Genomic DNA, 19,809 nt, shown 5'->3' with positions numbered 1-19,809 from the left:
TTGGACAACCCTGCATTACACCATGCTGAGGGGTGTTTGAACATTTGGGTCACAAGTACTTTTACATTTACACAAGAGGGGCGAAATATTACAAAGCTCCATAATATGATGTAGTGCAGTTCAACACATGCTACAATAATTAACTTATTAGATTTATTACACTTTATTATTTTACCAAAATGGAATTGTCTTTAGACCATGCTGCTTTAATGTGTTTGGTTAGTTGTGTTAGTCATAGAGGGACATACTGTATGCACAATTTGATTCTGAAGGCTTTACAAGCAAAGGAACGATCAGTTCAGGGTTGTTGCATCTCTTGGCAGTTTTTTTTTTTTTTTTTTTTTGGGGGGGGGGGGGGTATCCTTCACCTTGCTCAAGGGGACCTTCAGAAGCAGACAACAACTAGTCTTCATTCCCATATTTTTGATCTGCAGCGAGACCCAAAGCTGAAATTGCCTAACCAGCATCCTTAATCCTAAGCAACCACTGCGGGCCCCTAATAGTAAAGCCATCCATTCATCCTTTTTCGACACCACTTCTCCTCATTAGAGTCACGCGTGAGCTGGAGCCTATCCCAGCTGAATTGGGATGGACAACATGGAAAATTTAGACGTTTGGTTTTTTGGATGTGAGAGGAAGCTGGAACCCACACAAACTCCACACAGCATAATAGAGTACTAAATGGAACCATTCTGCTCAAGTGTACTAAATTAAGTGTATATTTTTTATCTCCATAATTAACATCATGCCAAAAGCTTTGATGTTAGCATCAAAAACGACATACTACATAGCTATCAGATCCTTGGAAATTATTTTAAAATGCCAGACTGGATGTGTATTTTCTATAATTCAATTCTATTCCTGAAATTAACATTTTATATATCCCTCACTGGCAAGCCTACTTAATATAAGATAAAAGCATTCCTATTGCATTCATGAGTAGTGGGATTTCAGATGTCATATATCTGCAATTACATCTGCAAATGAGATCTTTTGAGGAAAGAAGTCCCATTTCAGATATCTACAATCCAATTAGTCATAATGTTTGATTACATAATCCAAAAGGAAAAATTGTTCCAGCTACCCATAATGCAATTTCAAATAATATTGATTCCACCACCAAAACAAGGCATCTGTACCTACATCTGTCGATAATGACAAGCCGATCAATTACAATTGGGACATTTTTTCAATGATGCAAAGTAATATCCTTCAAGTATGAAAGTTGGACTGCACTTCCCACAAAATTACCTCCCACAGACACACACCTCAGGGCAAATTATCTTGTTGAAGACCTGGAAAATGACATTAAGACCAAACCGTTCCCCTTTTGCTGCCCTGATGGTGTTGGTTCTGTTTTCAGTGGCAAACTATCAGACAACGGAGACAATAATTTGCAGCTCTGATTGGTCATAAAAACAGGTTATTGTTTTTAATTTCAAATGCCTCTCATAATTGCAAACAGATGCGCACCCTGTCACGAGGCCCTACAGGAAATAATTGGAGAGATGTTTCAACTGCAACCCAATTAATAGATGAAAATAACACATATGCATGGCCAGAACAGCAGTGTTTAACATGTCTGTCAGTGAGGCCATTTGCTTAATGCTGCCTAATCATTGTCTGCATATTACAAGACACACTCATGGCCTTTTCCCTACTCATGCAAGTATTTTCCAGCTGTTGGTAGAAGTCTGGATGTCCTCTTAGCCTTTTGTTTGCCTGTCTTGTGTATCTTTTTTTTCCTCCTGCCAAATGGTGCTGTCAGTAATGTTTAGCCACCCGATGCTTTTGTTGCTCCCCCTGACAGGTCAGAGTACTTTTTTCCATCTATTGAGTGATCTGTCTGCTTTAAAATACAGCCGATTGCAATTAGGAAGGCTACACATGTGACAAAAACAAATTACTGAGAGGCTGTTATTGAATAGTATTGCAGTATTTCACAAAGGGGTAGAATAAGTGGAAAGGTAATGGGGGAAAAGCATTATTTCAATCTTTTTTTCACAATTTTACACCACCCATGACAGGAAAGCAATGGTTTGCATTCTTATCGAGCAGCTATTCAAACACATAAACTAAACTCATCCGAAAACCCTTGCAGTTTGCAGTTTGAAGTAGTATTTTTATAAGCATTTTAAAGGCTATGACTTCAAGTCAGGAGATTTCTGTGAACTATTTTTGTTTGATCTGGGTGAGTAAATTTATTGTGAGTGTACACAAGAAATGCTTTGACACTTTTCACTTCAGATCAATTGTAGTGCTTTCTCAAACTAAACCTGAAAAGTAAAGATTTGCTGTGGGTTCCTTTGATCTTTGGGAAAAACTAACAACTAACATCTGCAAAACGAATACACTATTGCCACCACCTGACTACTCAACGCTACTGCACACAGTAGGTGGTCACTAAGAAAACCTGAATTTTTTACCTTTATTCTATCAATTATCATAGTTCTGTGTCTGAGTGACTCTAAGCTATAATGTCGTTCTACAGAGTCACTAAAAATAAATAGTATCATTCAGACATTGATGGATATCATGCATCAGTATTGTAGTATAAGAAGCAGTGCCACCCGTCCCTGCACGCAGAACATGCAATGTACGTACTCCAAAACATGCATTTAAGTAAATTCAGGTTCAAGTCAAATAGTATAAAAATAGCTTTTAATGGGTCAGTTAGGTCCTAAAGATGTGGTGACCACAGCTGCCGGGGGGAGCCGAATGTGATTTTTTTTCATGGGGCCCAGAATTCTTGGCAGCCCCCTAGCTGTTCATAATACAGTCATTATAATTTGGCCAGGGGCGCCCTGATATGAAGGCTCTGTCGGGAATAAGGACAAGCTTCACCAACAAGTCCCAGTCATGTAGAAATCAAGAATTGTGCAAGAATGCAAATATGTGTGACATTCTTGCATACAATGTAAGTTAGGCAATGCTTCAGCAGATGGTTGCTATAGTAAAAAAAAAAATCTACATTAATTCTTTTTTTTTCCCACAAAGTAAAGATTCAATTGTAATAATTATCAACATGTTGTTTGGGATTGATTTCCTTAGAGTCTCACTATTACCTTCTCTGGTGGTTTTCCTGATCCATCTTTCCCGTCTTTTGTCTTCTGTGTGGTGCAGTGAAGCTCCAGGCTGCCAAGGAAACAGCACAATTCACATGACTGTTGCATGTGATGTTGTCTATAGCAGCAAGTGGCTGTGCACTTGTGTGACCTTGAATAAGAACCAAGCCTTTCTAATTTTAATATTATCAAGTATATTGTGGAGTTTTATGTAGTAAATTGCAATTGTAAGTTTCAGTTGAAAGAAGTTGGTAGCATGACAGACAATAAGAGAGAGTATTACAGTTTTCGAAATTGTGAGTGCCCCACTGAAAGCAAAAAAGACAAAAAAAAAAAAAACCCACACAGCACTAACTTTGTTCACTGAGTTTCTTGCCCTCAGACAAAAACAACCAGACTGATGAGTCCACAAAGAGACTAAATCAAGCTGGAGTTTACTATTCACCTGTCTGGTAACAGTTTGATCAGGCAATGCTTGGTGACAGCACATCTTGAGGCAGCATTTGATTGTTATTGACTTTTAGTCCTGATTTACTTAGGTTTTATTAAAGAATCTGGCATCTGCTGCAAATCCTATTAAGCTTCTTTTGTATTCACAGGTTTCACAGTCTTATACGCTCCCTATTTGTATCCATGGTGAATATTTAGAACCTTTCTAATGGACACATTCGGAGCACCTGAAAACACACCATAGAAAGCAAAATATTGCTTTTCATCGTTAAATAGTATTGAACATAAACAGTGTCAGTCTTCCTGGCCAACACAAAGGCTTGTCTGCACACTCATTTAATTACGGGTTTCACTGAGCTCAACAGAGGGAGCCAAAACTCTTATCAAAGGCATCCTTTTCTTGATGGAACAAAAGCCTGCCTGTGCAAAACCAGGCAGCATGGCTGCCATCACTGTCTGGACTTGGTCTGGTGCAGTGTGTTTCTTTTAGTGCTGGACACACCCAACAGCAGCTGAATAACCACAACTGCAAGTGCACCTTTCACAATGAAAGCATCATTTGTCCAATTGTGTAAAGGGTTTTTCTTAAGTAAAAATTAAGTAATGTAGTGCAGCAATGTTTCCATCAATGGCATTGTATGTTTCCTGAATTACTGGATTCTATTGTCAGACAATTTCAGCTCAGTATCAACTTAATTAATAATTCAAAGGCCATTCCTTGCATCAAACTGCAAGGCAATGTAAGACTCTGCTGCTAGTACTCCAGCTCATAGAATATATTTCAAACTTAATTCCAACACATTGTTTTTCTGTCTACACCATCCTTTTGAAACGTAACATGATTAAATTGCCATTTGAAGCGGATCAAGTAGCATTCAAACTCTTAGTTATCCACAAGAGATGTATCTATTTGGGTTAAATGTAGCAAAACGTCTTTGTTTTACTGATTACAAGGCCCCATGTAGTGGAGATGACATCTCGTCCACAAGGAAAATAAAAGACACAACTCATCAACAATTGCCTATAACAACATTGATTAATAAACAAGACTAAACTATGCCAAATTAAACTATTTGTATTAAAGCAATACATTTCATTCATTGATGCATTCATTATTGTCAATGCCATTGCTTTACTTGTTTTTATTTTAATGTTTTCACTTTTTTATTTTTTTTTTTATTAATAACGCATTCCTATTTTTTTGCTAAATTTTACTTCTATTTACATTTTTATTTCTTCCTCTTCCTAATCGCTGTCATTTTTAACTCCTGTTTTGATATATTTTTCAACACGTTTCTTTCTTTTTTAAAAAAGAAAGTGAACTAAATTTAAATGACAAAAAATAAACAAATAAAATATTATAATCGTCAACATGTACAAGATATGGTGTGAAAAGCAGGAAAAGCAACACCAAAATGGAAAAAACAAAGACGATACAGAAAAAAACAATGACAAAATGGGAAAAGCAATGACAACATTGAAAAAGAATATGACTACATTTGTATTTTTTTATTATTGATTCTCTTTGTCTTTCCACGCGTATTTCCTTTTAATTTTGGCACTCCTGTGATTCCATAAATAATATTGGTTTTCGTGCCAAATTGCTAGCTAAACAACAATCACTGTCACTCGTCTTCACCTCTGTGCAGTAAGCATAATAGAGCTGAGCTATTACTGCTAGTAAAACAGATCATACTCATCACAGCATAATATCAGTGAATGTTATTCTTGGGTAATTGTGACTATGTCACTTTGTTAGCGTGCTTTCATAGCTGTGTTTGTTTGCTGTGCTTGTAGGCTGTTCTCAATGTGAATTGCTAGCTAAACATGGATGGCTGTCAGTAATACTTAAAGTATTAGTGACTGTTATTATTGTGTTATTGTTGTGAACATGGCGCTATTCTTGGTTTTGCTGGTAGCTGTTACCTTCATTCCTCTCCTTTCCAGGGCAAACCTCCACCTCTCTAGCTTCTCCTCCACCTGTTCCCTGCTCTCACTGCAGATCACAATGTCATCTGCAAACCTCATTGTCCATGGAGATTCCTGTCTAGCCTCGTCTGTCAGTCTGTCCATCACCATAGCGAACAAGAAGGGACTTAGAGCTGATCCCTGATGCAGTCCCACCTCCACCTTGAACTCCTCTGTCACACCTACAGCACACCTCACCACTGTCTTACAGTCCTCATACATGTCCTGCACCGCTCTAACATCCTTCTCTGCCACTCCAGACTTCCTCATACAATACCACAGTTCCTCTGTGGGCACCCTGTCATAAGCTTTCTCCAGATCTACAAAAACACAATGCAGCTCCGTCTGGACTTCTCTGTACTTCTCTATTAACATCCTCAAAGCAAATACTGCCTCTGTAGTACTCTTTTTTTGGCATGAAACCATACTGCTGCTCACAAATGCTCACTTCTGCCCTTAGTCTAGCTTCAACTACTCTTTCCCATAAATTCATTGTATGGCTCATCAGCTTTATTCCTCTGTAGTTGCCACAGCTCCGCACATCTCCCTTGTTCTTAAAAATGGTCACCAGCATACTTCTCCTCCATTCCTCAGGCATCTTTTCATTATCTAAGATCCTGCTGAACAACCCAGTCAGAAACTCTACTGCCACCTCTCCTAGACACTTCCAAACCTCTACAGGTATATCATCAGGACCGACGGCCTTTCCACTCTTCATCCTCTTCAATGCCCTCCTCACTTCATCCTGACTAATCTTTGCTACATCCTGGTCCACAAAAGTCACCTCTTCTAGTCTTTGTTCTCTCTCATTTTCCACGTTCATCAGCTCTTCAAAGTATTCTTTCCATCTTCCCATCACACCACTGGCACTTGTCAATAGACTTCCATCCCAATCCTTAATCACCTTAACCTGCTGCACGTCCTTCCCATATCTGTCTCTCTGTCTTGCCAACCTGTATAGATCAGTCTCTCCCTCCTTACTATCCAACCTAGCAAACAAGTCATCATAAGCCCCTTGTTTGGCCTTTGCTACCTCTACTTTCACCTTACGCTGCATCTCCCTGTACTCCTGTCTACTCTCCTCAGTCCTCTCAGTGTCCCACTTCTTCTTAGCTAACCTCTTTCTCTGTATACACTCCTGTAGTCTACCTGTGTGCTCCTACCTCCACTCTTATAGGTCACCCTATGTTCCTGCCTCTTCTGGAAGAAAGTATTCACTATAGTCATTTCCATCCTTTTTGCAAAGTCTACCACAATCTGTCCTTCTGCATTCCTCTCCTGGATACCAAACCTGCCCATTGCCTCCTCATCACCTCTGTTTCCTACCTAACATGTCCATTGAAGTCTGCACCAATGACAACTCTCTCTCTTCTAGGTATGCTCTGCATCACTTCATCCAAGTCCAACCAGAATTTCTCCTTCTCCTCCAGCTCACATCCTACCTGTGGAACATACCCACTAACAACACTGACCATCACACCTTCGATTTCTAGCTTCAGACTCATCACTCTGACACTCTTTTTACCTCCAGGACATTCCTAACAAACTCCTCCTTCAAGATAACTCCTACTCCATTTCTCTTCCTATCTACACCATGGTAGAACAACTTGAATCCTGCTCCTAAACTTCTCGCCTTGCTAGCTTTCCACCTGGTCTCCTAGACACAGTATGTCTACCTTCCTTCTCTGCATCATGTCAACCAAACTCTCCACCTTTTTCCTGTCATAGTTCCAACATTCAATGTCCCTACTCTCAGTCCTATACTCTTAGCGTTCCTCTTCTCTCTCTTCCTACGGACACACTTTCCTCCTCTCCTTCTTCGACCAACTGTAGTCCAATTTCCGGCACCATGTAGGTCAACAGCACAGATGGCGGTCGTTCATAGGTTTTATTCGCATGTTTGATTTGGCAAAGGTTTTACGTTGGATGCCCTTCCTGACACAACCCTCTGTATTTATCCGGGCTTGGGACCGGCATAATAAGACACTGGCTTGTGTCCTCTTGCGTCCTTGTCTTGTCTTCCTACATTTTGCCGCAGGCATCATGAAAATGCCTCCTCAAAAAAATCAGACCTCACAAGTCGCTCTGCGTTATAGTTGTCTCCCGCCGTGTACCTGTGCACTGTCGCCTCTCCATTTGTGTGTATGTGACGGAGCGCCGCGGCCATCTTGTTTACGTGTGTTCCAACATCTTTGCAGCAGATTCCTAAAAACAGTGCTGTCATACAGAAAATCTTTCACTAGCTTTTTTGCAATGAATATGTTCTTAAAAACAGCAGTGTTCCTTTCATATAGAACATCTTTGGCTCACCATCCTTAAAAACAGCAGAGCATTCCGTTTTGCTGTGAGTCCTTAAAAATGTGTAGCCTTCCTGTATAGAGGATCTTTGATGAGCATTTTTGCAGTATTTCCTTAAAAACAGATGCTTCTGTCATATAGAGGATCTTTCCAGTCTAACATACTGTATTTCTTGTTTCTTGTTTAAATTAATTTAGACTATAGCCATTGGATGAGGTAAATGTTTAAAGGTTTGACAGAGCCTTACATTGAGATTATATACAAAAGTCGACTATAGTACACTGACTACAGTACACAGACCACTAACAAATGACAAAAATCAGCGAGTAATATGGACACGCAGAAAAATTTATATTTTTGACATGACTCGCTCCCCCTGCGAAGCCTGCTGCTAGCTTGACGTTGACATTCTCATCTGAGTGAGCTGAGTGATTGTTAAATGTAATGTAATTATTGCGTTAAATTTAGCTTCACGACCCTCCTCACAATATGCCTCACACACTTAAACTTGAACACATTAAAAACATTATCATTGAAGCATAAAAACATACTTCTTCTTCTCCTTTCAGCTTTTCCCTTCAGGGGTCGCCACAGCGAATCAATTGCCTCCATCTAACCCTGTCTTCTGCATTCTCTTCTCTCACACCAACTACCTTCATGTCCTCTTTCACTACATCCATAAACCTCCTCTTTGGTCTTCCTCTAGGCCTCCTGCAGTTCAAAACTCAGCATCCTTCTACCTACTGTATATATTCCCTATCTCTGCTCTGGACATGTCCAAACCATCTCAGTCTGGCCTCTCTGACTTTACAGTATCTCCAAAACCTCGAACATGTGCTGTCCCTCTGATGTACTCATTCCTGATCCTATCCTTCCTGGTCACTCCCAGAGAGAACCTCAGCATCTTCATCTCTGCTACCTCCAGCTCTGTCTCCTGTCTTTTCCTCATTGACACTGTCTCTAGACCAAACAACATCGCTGGTCTCACCACAGTTTTGTACACCTTTCCTTTCATTTTAGCTGAAACTCTTCTATCACACATCACACCTGACACTTTTCTCCACCCAAACATAAACATAAACATGTAAAAAATTGTAGGCTTTTCTAACAGTGGTACACTAACAGTGGTACATGTATGCTGCAGATTTTACCTGTGTTATCACGTATTTATAAATGATTACCGACTTACTGCGGAAAAAAACTGCCTACTTTTGGGGGAAAAAAACAAAAACTAAAAAATGCACTATATGTTTTGGACCAAACATGTGAGAATTTGTGGGGCTATAAATGATGACCTTAGCTTTCTAAAAAGTGGGGCCCAGTGATTTAGCTGAAAAGATGTGTATTTATCCACAAAGAGCTCAGCTCCACTTTTAGTACTCTGCTCGTGGTTTATGTATTTGAATCCAGCTTGAAGAGCATCATTAGTCTGCTTGAGTGTTTTAATCAATAGGAAAACATTTAGCATATTGCTATTGCTTTGAGTGGCAAAAAGGGTGGGTGCAGCCAAACTCTTTGAAAGTAGTATTTCTGATGATTAAATTGAGTGCTCTGCTGGAATGGCCAATGCCACACAGAAGGAGGCTGATCATGTTGTTTGGCTCAGGGCGGGGTAAACCAAGGACAAAGTGGACAACGAGAAAGAGGAGACACATGCAGTGTAGTTCAAGTCATTGTCATGTCGAATGCGGGCTCTGCGTCAATATTTCATAAATGCACCAAACGTACCTTTATACGTGTTGTTTGTGTGTTCTGCACATGCTCAAACTCTATTTAATTTCTCAGGGGGTGTAATAAGAAAAGATATTGAGCGTGTTATTTATTTAGCTGATATAGATTGAGCCTCTGCAGATGCCGAAAGGAAAACCTGACATCTTTTTTCTGGAAATAAAACAGTCTGCCCTCTGTCAAGGTTTAATGCAATGAGATATGTCTCTGCTGCTCCTCCCTTAGTCATTTCTCCTCCAAATATCCAGCGTCCCCCACCCCCCATCTCTGTCCCCTCCCTAATGAAATAATGAAATTTCCATTCCTGGCTGTCCTGCAAGAGCTGACACTTGGACAGATTCACTGGTGCAGTGCACTAGCTGAGTCATAAAGGTTTCAGTGTGAGTCGGTTTATAGACAGGGAAGAGGATGAGGGTGAGACATGAAAGAAAAACACTGACGTCAGCTCAGTGATCAGACAGACTAGAGATATATCAGAACAATGATACGCTGACTCAAAATAAACACAACACCTCTTTTACTTTGCTGCTTTATTCAGTTAAGCTGAGTCATGCAAAATCTCAAACTTCTCGGCAGCTGAACAATCAGAACACAATCTCATTTTATACTATATATGCCATATACACTCCCTTCCAACGTTTTTGGAGGGGAGGGTAGAGTATTCTATTCATTATCCATGGGGCAAAAATAAGGCACTTTTCAAAGCACCTTGACATGAAAATATGTTTGGCCATTTTTCAGTTTTATATTAGCATGGTACAAGGGAACGTTTTAATTTGGAAAACAGACCTTGTGTTTTACCAAACATTTTATTTGTATAACAAAAAATTAAAAACACTGCACAAGCTTCAGGTTTATAAGGCTTCACGGCTTTATTATTGCAACACATTATGGATTGCGAGTAGACAGTATGACTCTATTGCATGAGCTTTCAGGCATATTCTGACGCAACAGCACAAAGGTGCTTGCAAACAAATCTCCATAAAGATTTTTTAGTTTTGATCCTTGTGACATTCTCATAGATTTGATAATGAGTGTACATGCAACAGATAGGACTTTCTTCAGCTGTAGCATACAAACATGAAACAGTAGGCTACTCGACTTTGCCGTTTTTGTCGTCAGCCTCTTCTTCCACTTCCATTTCACTTTCTTCCTTCTCATCTTCACCGTCCTCGCCATCCTCTTTCTGATCAGATTTGTTCTCTTCTTCTTTGTTACCCTCTCTGGCGGACTCCTCTGCCTCATATTCTTCAGGAATAAACAAGATTATTATTACAATATGACAGTATGATGTGTACTACAATATATATAAGAATTAAATCAACATCACTGTGACCGTGTCCCTCAAAATTGATGATGGTTATTTGGAAATTATTCATTACATTATTCGTTACATTGTGCAGTGTTTTAGCCAGTGAGTTTATACCCGTATATGAACACTCTGATAAATAAAACATACTCACCTTCCCCCTCAGCTTCATCCGTTCCCTCTTCTTCAGCTTCCCCTCCCTCCTCCATTGTTTTGTCCTCTTCTTCTTGAGGAGGGCTCGCCTCCGCTTGCTGTGCATCACTTGCAGATATTTTCTCCTCGGTGGGAATTGTTGATCTATACAAGCGGGGGGTCAGTAGGTATGGAGCGGCAGAATGCAATTGGGATTGCATAGAGACCACAGTTCTTCCAGGAGGTGCACCAGCAAACATAGTTTGAGAGTAAACAACAGAGGACTTCTGGCCACAGCGATCTAAGCGGTTCTCTTCTCCTTCAAGCAGCTTTCTAATGTTGAAATAAAAACACACACACAGCATGGAAATATAATTATTAGTGGCATTCATTTCTCAAAAATCATACAGTGTGTACAAATATGACCTGTAGGCTGCAATTTCAATATCCAAAGCCATCTTCACATTCAAGAGATCCTGATAATCTTTCAAGTAGCGAGCCATGTCATTCTTGTTTGCTCTCAATTCTTCCTCCAATTCCTTTATTGCATCCTGTGTTGGAAAATAAAATTGTACATTATTGTATACAATTCACATTCAATTTAGGAACGGATTTAAATCATCTTTAATATTATAGTCCTTGTAGCAACACTGTCTTTCAGTTTCTCACCTGCAGTGCAGAAATCTCAGCACTCTGTTTCTCCTCCACTTCCTGCAGTTGGTTTTCCAGAGCTTGGGTTATCTCTCTGCAGGCATCAATCTCCAACGTCCTATTTTTGATCTGCCTGCGATATTCACCAGCCTCGTCTTTGACATTACGCACGCTCTCTGTATTGCGAGCAGTGCCTACCGCCATCACATTCATCTTGTTGCAGAACCACTCCTCCGCTGACTGCCGATTGCGTTGTGCCAACGTCTCATATTGGGCTCGGATGTCCCGCAGAGCGACTGATAGGTCAGGTTTAACAACATTCATCTCCACTGACACCTCTGTGCTGTATTGTATTTGGGCCTGGAGTTCTGCAATTTCACTCTCGCAGAGACGCTTCAGGAAGGCCAGCTCATCCAGCAGGATTTCAACTCTTTTCTCAAGTTCCACTTGTTCCATGGCTGCCTCATCTGCCTCCTTCCTGGCATCCATAAGCCTGCCCTCTGCTTCCTCCCTACCAAGCACTTCATCCTCATACTGCTTTTGCAGGTTCTTCAACAAGCCCTCCATCTCATCCCTGTGGTGTTCGGCAGCTTGTCTGTCATGACGGGCCTCATCCACTGCAGCATTTAGCTGGCGGATCTCGTGATCATAAAGGGCCCGCAGGTTTGATGGCTCTATTTGACGCTGCCTGAGCAGCAGGCGTTCAGTCTCCAGAAATTTGTTTTGCTGCTCCAGTTCATGAACCCGATCAATGAAGCTTGCAAAGCGGTCATTGAGGTCTTGCAGCTCAGCCTTCTCCTGGGTCCTTAATCGTTTGAATTCAGAGGTGACTTGTGCTGCTTGGTCAAGGCGCAGCCCTGTGGCAACTGTCGACCCCGGAGTAGAGAGCAGGAAAGAACTGGGGGTAGCTCGACCGTATGTAGGAAAAATTCTGTATGACGATGCATAAGGCGGTGGGGCAGAGTGACTGGCGTATGCAGCCCTTGACTCTGCACCTCCACTAGATCCATATCCCGCACTTCGCACAACCACTCTCCTCTTGTAAGTAGAAGGGAAATAAAGGTCGAAGCCAGAGGAAGTCATGACTTGAGACAATCTGCTCTCTGTCTTGAGATGTAGCTGTGTCAACTGCGCAGTGATTCTGCATTACACTGGCTTTTATAGAGCCTGTAATGACTGTGACGTAAGATGCTTTTTGCAGGCATGCTGACAAAAGGAATTGATAATGGAGCCAGCAAACCAGTCTCCGCCAAGAGAGAGAGGTGGGGTGATGATGTATGTGAGTGGCAGAGGCACTGCAACAAGAAAGGGTCACCGAGGACAAAACCCAGTGTTACTTCTAAAACTGCAGGCGATTCCATTATGTTATTAAAAACGTGTTATCCGGCGAAATCATAAAATGTTGGTTGTTAAGGAGAAAAAAACATACAGGGGACATCATTGTATCTATGTTATCAGTAAATACAGTTAAATCCACTGATGGGGGTGAGGCTTTTTGCAGTGGAGCCAAACAGTCTCAAATACTGTAATAGAAGACCCTTTCAAAGATTATTGTACACTTTTGCCCTCTGGTGGGTGTTTGATTACTATGCAGGTTGATCATTTTACCTTCCTAAGAATGTCTTGCAGGTCAAACACTAAGTCGGTGTTATTGTTTTTCAGATTTTCTGTAAACTTTCAATTTTACAGAATACTAAACCACGAAGGCAGTGTGCTGTTATCGGAATTGTCGTTAAAACGATCTCTGATTAATTAATTTACGAATAAACTCGTTCACTGCAATATTATACATCTGTTTCAAACATATTTTTACTTGAAAAACGTTGCTCAATATGCTAATATATGATTGGCCAGGCGATTACTAAATTGGCCAATGAGCGATGACTTTACTAGTGAGTTTCTTACGTCAGGCGCCGCTGAGATGCTGCTCACTCACAAGAGCAGCAACAAAGGCTGATGAATTGATTAAGTTTCTAGTTAAGCTTGTACTCCATTTGAAATCATGGTTGCGAATATTGCCTGAGTAAACTAACATTAAAGCTATAGTGCCTGTCGAGGTGGGAATGAATGGTAAGTCTGATTTTCTACCGATAGATTCCACCGGTAAATGAAGCACTGGCCATCCCAAATTTACGTCTGCCAACATTATGGAACCCATGTTTTAGTCGTTCCTACTACGTTGAATTTCTATTCGTTACAATTATAGCACCACTACTTAAACGGAGATTGGCGAGACTTTTTATTTGTAATCCAAAAGTGTTCCCTGGCAGAGCTAAGCTAACTATGCTATACTTTCATTGACGTGAGCCAGGTTAGCTAACATTAGCGGTAGTGTTGTATTTGACCTATCCAAGCACAAATGACTGTAACATTTGTTGGCGTCGCATCAACCTTGCCAACTCGTTAATAGAGCCAGCCAAGAGGTGCTGAACAAGGAACAGAAGCAAAGGTGGTTGGTCTGCTCTCAGATAGCACATCATCTGTGTTCTAAAAATGGTAAGGTGCTTTATTGAACGGCTGCACGGTATTAAAATTGTGCAGTCCCCACACATAAACGTCTGACTTTGGCTCGTTTTACAGATTCGGATCGCAGCATTGAATGCGGCTTCGACAGCTGCAGATGAGTCTCAAGACCCCCTGAGAAGTAAAAAAAGTAGAACAAAAGAGGCACAGGTACGGGCACTGTGAATCAAGCCATACAATGCCTGCTCAATATTGCAAATATTTTGCTGATGTTATTCTGTAATTTCTTCAGGAAGCAGAAGCATTTGCTTTGTATCACAAAGCTTTAGATCTGCAGAAACATGACAAGTTCGAGGAGTCTGCTGAGGCGTATCATGAGCTGCTTAAAACACCACTTCTCAAAGAGGTAAAGTAGCATGCAACAGTAGTTGTGGAGTATGACACTTGGTGACCATAAAACCACAAACAATGAAAGAAATCCTGCAAGTTCACAGACAAAACCAGACTACCAGGAGTGCCTGACCCACAGTGCATTTAACAAAGACATAAAGAAAACTTTTCATTCCACCTCTTCAAAAGTCAGCCACTTTCTCATGGGCATCTCTCTCATGTCTCATGTCTAAAGACAGACATCCCTTAGGTCTGGCTCCCCTGGGAGCCTTAATAATTTCTGTTTTGTTCCGTAAACATGCAGTATTTCTGTCCTGTTTTTGGGGTTTGTGTGTATTTTCGGTATTTGCAGCATTTTTCTTCTGCATTTGTTTTTGATCTTGCAGCATTCACGTGGTTGCATTTCCTGTTGCATCTGCTTTATGTTGTTTGTGTGTTTTTGGTTTTGGGTCCTTTCTGTGTTGGACTGGTTTGTCGCTGCATGTTTACCCCCATCAGCCCCCATATAAAACTGAGCTTTTTGACTTGTGTCATAAGAAATGTGCAACATTATATCATGTATTTAAATCTTATTTAACAAAAGCACAGGAGTAATGAAGTTATAGACTTACAGGTGCTGATTTAACTTCGTGCAATGGTAGATCCGTGCGCATGTGTGACGTATAACACACATGGGTGATTACAAAAAAATGCATTTTTGATGTCTCAAAGTACACAGCATTGTACATCTAATATGTCACTATATTGTCCAACTGGGGCATCAGAAGGGGCGACAGTCACCTGTGGTTCCTTTTTCAGGTTTTTGATTGGCCAAAATACGCATGACAGTAGGTGAATGTGTTTTTTTTTTGTGTTTTTTTTAAATACCACTTTTGTAGATGGAGATATTTTATTTTAACATCAGAGTGGGGCTAATATAGGTTTTTGAAAATATTCACGTTTGTGTGAACATGGCGTTAATTGTAAATAAATGAATACATTTACTTTGAATGTTTAAAAAAATAAACATTCACAATTTAGTTTGTTATTTAAACTGTGTCCATCTATTTAAGTGCCTCAATAGATTATTTCTCTTATTTTAGGCAATGCCCTCAGAAGATCAGAGCATGGGTCTCAAGCATCCCGGACTGATGTTGAAGTATTCCACATTTAAAAACTTGGCCAGTATGGCTGCATCTCGAGATGACCTTGATACTGCAATGGAGTTCTACTTGGAGGTCAAACAATAAAGCATTGATACAGCCACTACAATTAGAGCACGACCGATATGGGATTATTGGGGCCAGTGCCGATATTGGGGGCTGAAAAAAGCTGATATCCGATATACTCTATTGGCCTATCACCGATATACAGTATCGGCCGATATATGAGCCCCTGTAAATCCTGCAATGGAAGTATGAAATGAAGTGGGACACTGTGTAGCTTATTTTAATGGTGGACATGTGGGTTAACAGTTGCATCTATCTTTGTTTATCTGACAGATGCACAACAGTTAAAATGCTGTAAAATTTGTGTAAAACTTGCGTGAAAAAAAATAGAATGTTCTTTGTGACGGGCCCTGACAGGCCGTGTCCGCAGGGATGTCATCCAGTATAGTGTAGTGTTATATTGTTTTACAAAGTCACAGCTTACCATTGTCTCGTATTCTCTGCAGCAGTCGAGTGAGTGAGACAGGAAGAGTTGTGCTTGCGTGTTAGGGGCGGGGCCAGGTACTCCGGCAGGGAGCAGCACAAAGACACACACGCAGGAAGGGAGCGACAGAATCTCCGTGCAGCAAAAAAAAAAAAAGTTTATATATCGCTATATTGGCTGATATTGATTAGTCGGTGATAAGTCAAAATCGGCCCGCTGATATATCGGTCAGGCTCTAACTACAATGGAGTCACTGTTCAACATTCTAAAGTTGTTCATACCCTGTTTATAATCTTTTCTGTGTTTTGTAGGCTGTTTTGTTGGATTCCACTGATGTGAACATGTGGTACAAAATTGGCCAAGTGGCCGTGCGGCTGTTGCGTATTCCTCTAGCTCGGCACGCCTTTGAGGAGGGATTGCACTGTAACCCGGACCACTGGCCGTGCCTGGACAACCTGATCACTATTCTCTACACACTCTGTGACTACACCTGTGCGTTAAACATCGCCATCATCTCTTAGCTATTTTCTCACATGACATGTCTAAAAATGATGAGCATCTGCATAAATATTCCAGGTTGTTTGTACTTCATCAGTAAAGCCCTTGAAAAGGATCATTGTTACACTAAAGGCCTGGTGTTGAAAGAGAAAATCTTTGAGGAACAGCCCGGTCTTAAAAGGGACACAATGCAGATGTTCAAGAGATGGTGACTGCAGTTGTCGTTCTCTTCTTTTTAACTTATTTAAAAAAAACCTCTTAGAATGAGCTATATCACTTTGAAACCATTTTGTGATATGTGTTTTTATGCAGTGATATGTCTGTTCACTATGTGGAAGTGGAGGAAGAGGAACACAAGACCATTGTGGAAGAAGCTTTGGATTTACGGAAACGCAGACAGGCTCTCTCTTACACCGAACCCACCCCTGATCTTGTCCTGATTAAGCCCATCCGCTGTCTCTCGTAAGTTTTTGAATTGTTTTTTTTTTGTTTGAAGTACAATATTTCCCCGCTTTTCATGGGTGAATAGGGAAAATCTGTGTGCAATTCAGTCGCCCATAAAAATGTCTATTTTTGACACACTGCTCACTCCTACCCTTTCAAACTTTTCTGCTAGCTTGTCTGGCTTCTGATTTTTTTTTTTTTTTTTTAAATCCAGGTAGCCCCCCACAACCATATGAGGTGCCCGCAAGCCTGCTTTTCATTCAGGTTTTCAGTTAATAATGAAAGAACAGTAGAAAGAAATGCATTCTGAAATACAAAATGTGAGTTGTGGACACCAGCATTTTGTTAATGTTGTGGTAAAACAAGCATATTCGCTTTGTTTGGGTTTAAAATAAGCTCTGAAAATAAATGTTACAAAAATGAGTAGCTCTTGGCCATTTTCATTTTGTAAAAGTAGCTCTCACAAGGAAAAACGTTGGTGACCCCTGGTGTAAAGTGTAAAATGTGTTGGTACTCACCACTAATGCGTGATGATGGTGATCGATAAAACAGATCAATTGGAGTGACGTGCTAGTGCGACAACCAATGTTACCCCAAATTTTTGAAGTGTCTGAGCATACACAAAAATGACCTGAGCATTCTTTGGAACTCTGTGAGTGCCATCAGACGTGCACAGTGTAGTATCGCACCTGTCCAAAACTCAGGTAGTCCAACAATCATATATTCACTAGTGTCCACCTTGCTGCAAGTTTAAGGCCGGATTATCACATAGAAGTTCCACTTTTGATTTGTTTTAATATTTGTTACCTGGAATGCTGAAAAAATGTTTACCAAATACTTGATGAAATGATAAAGTATGGCGGTAATATTGATAAGATTATGTTAGTTAGTATGTTAGTTATACCTGCAGAAACTACAACCATAACATCTATCCTTCTGGAAAGACTTTCTCTAGATTTGATAGTTTGCCTGTGGAAATTCTTGTCCATTCATCCAGAAAGAAAATCAATAAATGATATATGTTAATAAAATGTACTAAATATTAGAGATATTTCAGACATAGTTGCAAATGGTGATTAATCCGTATTCATTTGAAAACCGATTTAATCTGATATAACAATTTTTTTTATTAATTTGACAGCCATAGTTGTTCACTAATGAATTGATTTAGTAGGTGTCATCCATCCATCGATTTTCTATGCCGCTTATCCTCACCAGGGTCGCGGGGGTATGCTGGAACCTATCCCAGCTGATTTTGGGCGAGAGGCGGGGTACACACTGGACTGGCCAGCCAATCGCAGGGCACATAAGATAAACAACCATTCACACTCATACCTGTGGGCAATTTTGGAGTCAGGAGGTGTCATGTGTTTCTATAATCGTGTCTGTTTAAAGTACAGTATTTCAGGACATTCTGGGTTTTACTTCAAATACCTGGTTCCACAATTTGATGTGACATGGGACTGTTGTATAAACACAGGTGGAAACATGTTGGTGAAAGCCTTGTGGCAATGTACAGACATCAGACTACATGCGGGCCACCACGACTGAGTCTTGGACGCAGGATCGACTTATCGTTATACCGTGACCCAAACCTCCTCCAAAACCTTCCTGAACCCTGCAGTCCAATCAGCACCGTCCAGACAACTGTGCTGAGCAGCAGCCCCAGCTCATCTCTGCCACCTACTGTCCTCTCTGAGCCATCAGCGCTTTCTCAACCTGCCACACAGATTTCCATTGTGGAAATCACTACGGCAGCTGCATCTGTTGGTTAGTTGTAGAAACAACTGCTGTTTTCTTTCTTGATGCCTAATACTATTGTTTAAAAACTATTGTTAAAACTATATATGCCTTTTAACATAGTACCTATTTGCAGTTACAGCTATGGATGTTTGCCTGACAGACAAGGCAAAGAAAGCACCAAAGAGGAAACGTACGGTAGAAGATAACGGGGAGACGGCCAAGCGGCGCTCTGCACGTGTTCGGAACACTAAATGTAAAAAGGAAGAGAAGATTGATTTCCAGGAATTACTTTATAAGTATCTTCCTTCTAGGTAGCCATCATCTCTGATAATATCTCTGTCAATTACAGTATGTTTGTTCTTTTGTGTTGTACTGTATGCAGTTGTATTGATTGATATTTGTTAACTGTCTTGCTGTTGCAGCAAATTATTCCTTTTATAACAGATGGGTTGAACTAAAAAACCCATGCTCTGGTTTCTTAAAGGCTAAAGAAGTTTGATCCCGATAATGAAGATGAAAGTCTGAGTAATATTGAGACACAGTGTGACGGGAAGGAGGACATGCAGCCTCGACATGGGAGCTCCCTTCCAGTTGATGCAGTTGAATACATGGAATCTGGTACACTTGGCTTTCATAGATGTTTATGATTGTCACATCTTTCCTTTTTATCAAATCATTTTCTTCTTTGTAGAACAACAGGATGTTCATAACTTCCTTCTGAGAAATATGACCAATGGAGGAATACTGGACCTGATGTTGTGCTATCTGAAAGCCATGGGTCAGAAGTTCATGGAGAAGTGGCCTCCTGGTCTGACTGCTGTGGTGCTGGAGGTCTACCAGGCTTGGAGGAAACACAGCTGTGGTCTTCCTAACCCTTTGTTGCGGGACTGTAGTAACCAACATATCCGGGTAAATGAAAGATAGCGGAGTAAATATGTGCTTTTGTATTTCCTGTAATTCAGAAACACAGTAGCAATCAGTTTGGATTTACCTACAATTTTGTGATCACAATGATTACATTCCAATGAGTCGATACAT

General features: G+C 40.6%; 2 protein-coding genes across 8 annotated transcripts in view; one reads left to right on the top strand and one right to left on the bottom strand.

Moving 5' to 3' along the window:
• Window positions 1–10,111: 10,111 nt before the first annotated feature.
• On the bottom strand, window positions 10,112–12,719 carry neflb (neurofilament light chain b). The gene is made up of 4 exons (XM_054773597.1): window positions 11,620–12,719; window positions 11,377–11,501; window positions 10,973–11,283; window positions 10,112–10,757 (listed from the first exon to the last, which is right to left on the bottom strand). The coding sequence occupies exons 1-4, from the start codon at window positions 12,682–12,684 to the stop codon at window positions 10,603–10,605; spliced, it is 1,656 nt and encodes a 551-aa protein (XP_054629572.1). The 5' UTR covers window positions 12,685–12,719; the 3' UTR covers window positions 10,112–10,602.
• An 803-nt stretch (window positions 12,720–13,522) lies between these two features.
• Window positions 13,523–19,809, top strand: part of cabin1 (calcineurin binding protein 1) — a 48,964-nt gene continuing 42,677 nt past the window's right edge. For 5 of the 7 annotated variants that reach the window (XM_054773371.1, XM_054773373.1, XM_054773372.1 and 2 more), the window contains exons 1-12: window positions 13,523–13,671; window positions 14,012–14,097; window positions 14,182–14,274; window positions 14,357–14,470; window positions 15,537–15,671; window positions 16,398–16,578; window positions 16,663–16,792; window positions 16,897–17,046; window positions 18,509–18,798; window positions 18,905–19,082; window positions 19,256–19,389; window positions 19,463–19,680. In XM_054773371.1, coding sequence (XP_054629346.1) covers window positions 14,095–14,097; window positions 14,182–14,274; window positions 14,357–14,470; window positions 15,537–15,671; window positions 16,398–16,578; window positions 16,663–16,792; window positions 16,897–17,046; window positions 18,509–18,798; window positions 18,905–19,082; window positions 19,256–19,389; window positions 19,463–19,680 — 1,626 coding nt within the window. In that variant the 5' untranslated portion in view covers window positions 13,523–13,671; window positions 14,012–14,094. Of the gene's footprint in view, window positions 13,672–14,011; window positions 14,098–14,181; window positions 14,275–14,356; window positions 14,471–15,536; window positions 15,672–16,397; window positions 16,579–16,662; window positions 16,793–16,896; window positions 17,047–17,242; window positions 17,266–18,508; window positions 18,799–18,904; window positions 19,083–19,255; window positions 19,390–19,462; window positions 19,681–19,809 lie in introns of those variants that run through there. The other 2 variants (XM_054773369.1, XM_054773374.1) reach the window with 2 other exon arrangements.

This window comes from Dunckerocampus dactyliophorus, chromosome 4, assembly GCF_027744805.1.
Source record: "Dunckerocampus dactyliophorus isolate RoL2022-P2 chromosome 4, RoL_Ddac_1.1, whole genome shotgun sequence".
Lineage (NCBI taxonomy): Eukaryota > Metazoa > Chordata > Actinopteri > Syngnathiformes > Syngnathidae > Dunckerocampus > Dunckerocampus dactyliophorus.
This window is presented reverse-complemented; position numbering and strand designations above follow the sequence as displayed.